At 38.3% G+C, this 6,062-nt stretch overlaps 1 protein-coding gene across 1 annotated transcript; it reads left to right on the top strand.

Annotated features, from left to right (window-relative positions):
- The first annotated feature begins 554 nt into the window (after positions 1-554).
- Positions 555-1,496, top strand: LOC120876665 (olfactory receptor 51G2-like). The gene has a single exon (XM_040258636.1). The coding sequence runs from the start codon at positions 555-557 to the stop codon at positions 1,494-1,496; it is 942 nt and encodes a 313-aa protein (XP_040114570.1).
- Positions 1,497-6,062: the final 4,566 nt, after the last annotated feature.

Here is a 6,062-nt window from a genome sequence, read left to right as displayed (position 1 = left end):
ATGTGTGTTGATCAGCATAGACCACCCAACACAGTCCTTTGTTTCCATCTATCTCATGTTTGTCATTTGAGACCTAATTCAAGAATTACTTTTAGGAAATCTTCTCTGACCTCTCTGCATTGTTAGTTTCCTCTTTCCGTATTTTAAAGGATCTTGCATTAAACTAACACTTTATTTTAATTTTAAGTCTCTCTATCCACTAGATTGTAAGTATCTGAAAGCATTTCTCATATTAGGTTGGCCAAAAGGTTCGTTTGGGTTATTCTGCAAGGTGTTAGGGAAAAATCTGAATGAACAATTTCTCCAGACCAATATATTTCTCTATATTTTAGCTTACCCAGATTTCCTTTAATAAAATATGTTCTCAATAAATGCACAATGAAGAAAATTAAATAAGTTGTAAAATAAGAAATACAGGTGGTAATTATACATAATGAGCATAGGAGTGACTGAAAGAGCAGAATACATCAGAGTGCTGTTTCTTTGTGCGTTTCACCCTAACTGTTCTGTGCTTTTCTCTCCCCACCTAGACTGAAGGTGCCTCCATCAACACAATGTCTGTCTTCAATGACTCTGTCCTATACCCTTGCTTCCTCCTGACAGGCTTCTCAGGCCTTGAAAGCAGATATGGCTTAATTTCCCTCCCTATTTTCTTGGTTTATGCCACCTCAGTTGCAGGGAACATTACCATTCTATTTATCATCAGAACTGAGCCTTCCCTCCACCAACCAATGTATTACTTCCTATCGATGCTGGCATTTACTGATCTGGGCCTATCCGCTACAACCTTGCCCACCATGCTCAGCATTTTCTGGTTCCATGCCCGGGAGATCTCTTTCAATGGCTGTCTGGTCCAGATGTACTTCATTCATGTTTTCTCAATTATTGAGTCAGCTGTGCTTTTGGCTATGGCTTTTGACCGCTTGGTAGCAATCCGAGCACCCCTGCGTTATGCAGCCATTTTAACCAATGATGTAATCATTGGGATTGCTTTGGCAATCACTGGAAGGGCCTTGGCCCTGGTCTTTCCAGCTTCCTTCCTCTTAAAAAGGCTTCAATATCGTCCTGTCAATATTCTCTCCTACCCTTTCTGCCTGCACCAAGACCTCATCAAGACAACTGTATCCAGCCGTCGGGTCAGCAGCATCTATGGCCTCATGGTGGTCATCTGCTCCATGGGACTTGATTCAGTCCTCCTCCTCCTTTCCTATATCCTCATCCTTGGCACAGTTTTGAGTATAGCCTCCAGGACAGAAAGAGTGAAAGCTCTTAATACCTGCATCTCTCATATCTGTGCTGTACTCACTTTCTATACACCAATGATTGGACTATCTATGATCCATCGCTATGGGCAGAATGCTTCCCCATTTGTCCATGTGTTCATGGCCAATGTCTATTTGCTGGTGCCACCCCTCATGAACCCCATTGTCTATAGCATCAAGACCAAGCAGATTCGTGACAGAATCCTCAAGAAATTCAACCAACAGAAAGTTTGAAAGAAACTCTAAAACATACTTTTCTCTTCCTCCTCTTTATGTTAATGATTTCATATTAATGTAGATTTTTTATTTCAAATATTAAAATTGATGTTTTGTTTTTAAGGTAATAGTACTATTATGTGAGTACGTGCTCAAATGTGTCTGACTCTGCCATCCCATGGACTGTAGCTCTCCAGGCTCTTCTGTCAATGATATTATCCAGGAAAGAATACCAGAGTGGGTTGCCATTTACTGGGTTTCCCTGATAGCTCAGTTGGTAAAGAATCAGCCTGAAATGCAGGGGATCTCAGTTCGATTCCTGGGTCATGAAGATCTGCTAGAGAAGGGATAGGCTACTCACTCCAAGGGATAGGCTATGCACTCCAGTATTCTTGGACTTCCCTTGTGGTCAGCTGGTAAAGAATCCTCCTGCAATGCAGGAGACCTGGGTTCAATCCCTGGGTTGGGAAGATCCCCTGGAGAAGGAAAAAGTTACCCACTCTAGTATTCTGGCCTGGAGAATTCCATGAACTGTATAGTCCACAGGGTTGCAAAGAGTCAGATACAACCGAGCAACTTTCACCTTCACTTGCCATTTCCTACTCAAGGGTATTTCCTTCACCCAGGGATCAAACCCACATCTCCTGTATCTCTTTCATTGCCAGGTGGATTTTTTACCACTGCGTAACCTGGGAAGTCCAATAGTATTATAGTAGTATGATAATACAATAATAGTAACCTGTATTTTTTCACTACACAGAATAAAAGCATGATTTTGATTTATATTCATATTGACATACTAGAGAATATGCTCACTAAATCCAGGTTAGACTATTCTTAATAGAACTATGATTTAAATAATTATGTTTTCCTTTGTTGTGCAGAAGCTTTTAATTTTAATTAGATCCCATTTGTTTATTTTTGCTTTTATTTCCAGAATTCTGGGAGGTGGATCGTAGAAGATCCTGCTGTGGTTTATGTCAGAGAGTGTTTTGCCTATGTTCTCCTCTAACAGTTTTATAGTTTCTGGTCTTACATTTAGATCTTTAATCCATTTTGAGTTTATCTTTGTGTGCGGTGTTAGAAAGTGATCTAGCTTCATTCTTTTACAAGTGGTTGACCAGTTTTCCCAGCACCACTTGTTAAAGAGATTGTCTTTACTCCATTGTATATTCTTGCCTCCTTTGTCAAAGATAAGGTGTCCATAAGCAAACTGAAAAGACAGCCTTCCGAATGGGAGAAAATAATAGCAAATGAAGCAACTGTCAAACAACTAATCTCAAAAATATACAAGCAACTCCTGCAGCTCAATTCCAGAAAAATAAACGACCCAATAAAAAAATGGGCCAAAGAACTAAATAGACATTTCTCCAAAGAAGACATACGGATGGCTAACAAACACATGAAAAGATGCTCAACATCACTCATTATTAGAGAAATGCAAATCAAAACCACAATGAGGTACCACTTCACACCAGTCAGAATGTCTGCGATCCAAAAATCTGCAAGCAATAAATGCTGGAGAGGGTGTGGAGAGAAGGGAACCCTCCTACACTGTTGGTGGGAATGCAAACTAGTACAGCCACTATGGAGAACAGAGTGGAGATTCCTTAAAAAATTGCAAATAGAAATGCCTTATGACCCAGCAATCCCACTGTTGGGCATACACACAGAGGAAACCAGAATTGAAAGAAACACATGTACCCCAATGTTCATCGCAGCACTGTTTATAATAGCCAGGACATGGAAACAACCTAGATGTCCATCAGTAGATGAATGGATAAGAAAGCTGTGGTACATATACACAATGGAGTATTACTCAGCCATTAAAAAGAATACATTTGAATCAGTTCTGATGAGATGGATGAAACTGGAGCCAATTATACAGAGTGAAGTGAGCCAGAAAGAAAAACACCAATACAGTATACTAACACATATATATGGAATTTAGGAAGATGGCAATGATGACCCTGTATGCAGGACAGCAAAAAAGACACAGATGTGTATAGCGGACTTTTGGACTCAGAGGGAGAGGGAGAGGGTGTGATGATTTGAGAGAATGGCATTGAAACATGTATAATAACATGTAAGAATCGAAATGCCAGTCTATGTCTGATGCAGGATATGACACGCTTGGGGCTGACGCGCAGGGATAACCCAGAGAGATGTTGTGGGGAGGGGGGTGGGAGGGGGGTTCATGTTTGGGAACGCATGTACACCTGTGGTGGATTCATGTCAATCTATGCCAAAACCAATACAGAATTGTAAAGTAAAAATTAAAAATAAATAAATAAATTTAAAAAAAAATAAAAATAAAAATAAAATAGAAAATTAAAAAAAAAATAATTAGCACTAAAGGTTTATGAGACTAAAAGGGTCATCAAGACAACATTTTAGTGAAGTTATTAGTTATAACTTGTAAAGTCCTTACTTTATGAAAAGGATTTGGATTTCAAAATTACTTCAAGTCTAATATAGGGGCTTCCCTCATAGCTCAGTTGGGAAAGAATCCGCCTGTGATGCAAGAGACCCCAGTTCGATTCCTGGGTCAGGAAGATCTGTTGGAGAAGGGATAGGCTACCACTCTAGTATTCTTGGACTTCCCATGTGGCTCAGCCGGTAAAGAATCTGCCTGCATTGTGGGAGACCAGGGTTTGATCTCTGGGTTGGGAAGATCCTCTGGAGAAGGGAAAGGCTACCCACTCTAGTACTCTGGCCTAGAGAATTCCATGGACTAAGTCCATGGGGTCACAAAGAATCAGACACGACTGAGCGACTTTCACTTCAAGTGTAATATAGACTCTATAGTCTATATCAACAATATTTCCCATAAAATTGATGTAAAAATATTTTAATATAATATGTATTCTATATTAATGTAAAATATTAAATTATTAATATTAATATATTAATATATTATATTATAAAGTCTTTGTTCAAGAGAGAAAAAAAATTTCCATCAGGTAAGACTTCTATTAAAAGAAAATTATAACGGAATGAATATCAGTACACTTTAATAAACATAAAGGAAAGAAAACTTGGGCCAAAATAATTGAACTGATTTGGTTAGCTCTCAAATAATCCAGAAACCATAGGTTCTGTGTGTAGGAACCAGGAAGGCCTTTCTTCACTGAGTGATATAGATACTTCTGAAACCCAGATTTTCATCCGTTTTCTGCTTGTTTTTGACCTATTAGTTATTGAAAAAAATATGTTAAGTTCTCCAAATATCATAGTGGATTTCTCTATTTCTCCTTGTCATTCTATCAGTTTTACCTCAGAATTTAGAGGTTTGTTGTCTGGTGCATAGATATTAAGATTTATTATCTTTGAAATTATTTTATCAAAATATAATATCCCTGATATTTATCCCTGATACTTGTTCTCATTTTCTGAAATTAATATAGTTTATCCTATTTTCTTTGGATTAGTGATAGCATTGCATATCTTTCTCCACTTCTTTACTTTAAAAAATGTATGTCTTTAGTATGGAGGTTCTTTAAAAAACTAAAAATAGAGTTCCCAGATGATCCAGCAATCTCAATCCTGGGCATATATCTGGAAAAGATGAAAACTCTAATTCAAGAAGATTCATGCATCTCAATGTTCATAGCAGCACTATTTACAACAGCCATGACATAGAAGCAACTTAAATGTCCATAGACAGAAGAATGGATAAAGAATGAAATCATGCCATGTGTAGCAACGTGGATGGACCTAGAGACTGTGATTATCATACTAAGTGAAGGAAATCAGACAGAAAGAGACAAGCATCATGTGATATCCCTTGTATATGGAATCTGGAAAAAAAATGATACAAAGGAACTTATTTACAAAACAGAAATAGACTCATAGATATAGAAAACAAACTTAGGGTTACCAAAGGGGAAAGCAAGGTGGAGGGATAAATTAGGAATCTGGGATTAACAGATAAATGCTACTATATATAAAACAGATAACCAATAAGGATCTGTTGCTTCAGTCGTGTTCAACTCTATGCGACTCAGTGGACTATAACCTGTCAGGCTCCTCTATCCACAGGATTCTCCAGGAAAGAATACTGGAGTGAATTGCTGTGCCCTCCTTCAGGGGATCTTCCCAACTCAGAGATTGAACCCATATCTCTTATATTTTCTGCATTGGCAGGCAGGGTCTTTATCATTAGTGGTACCTGAGCACAGGAACTATTTTTAATATTTTAAAATAACCTACAAAGAAAATTGATCTGAAAAAGACTATGTCTCAAGGAACCACTAATCTAATTTCTGGTCTAACAGATGTCCCTATTTTGGACTTTCCTATGAATGTAATTTGCCAACAAAAGTCCATCTAGCGAAGGCTATGGTTTTTCCAGTAGTCATGTATGGATGTTAGAGTTGAAAGAAAGCTGAGTGCTGAAGAGCTGATGCTTTTGAACTGTGGTATTGAAGACTCTTGAGAGTTCCACGGACTGCAAGGAAATCCAACCAGTCCATCCTAAAGGAAATCAGTCCTGGATGTCATTGGAAGGACTGATGTTGAAGCTGAAACTCCAATACTTTGGCCACCTGAAGTGAAGAGCTGACTCATTTGAAAAGACCCAAG

Source organism: Oryx dammah, unplaced genomic scaffold (assembly GCF_014754425.2).
Source record: "Oryx dammah isolate SB20612 unplaced genomic scaffold, SCBI_Odam_1.1 HiC_scaffold_17, whole genome shotgun sequence".
In the NCBI taxonomy this organism is placed as follows: Eukaryota; Metazoa; Chordata; class Mammalia; order Artiodactyla; family Bovidae; genus Oryx; species Oryx dammah.
Note: the sequence above shows the minus strand (reverse complement) of the source record. Positions and strands in the feature narration are given on the sequence as shown.

Bases quoted from the DNA above. Each gene is read 5' to 3' on its own strand.
- LOC120876665 (XM_040258636.1), top strand. From the start codon at position 555: ATGTCTGTCTTCAATGACTCTGTCCTATACCCTTGCTTCCTCCTGACA.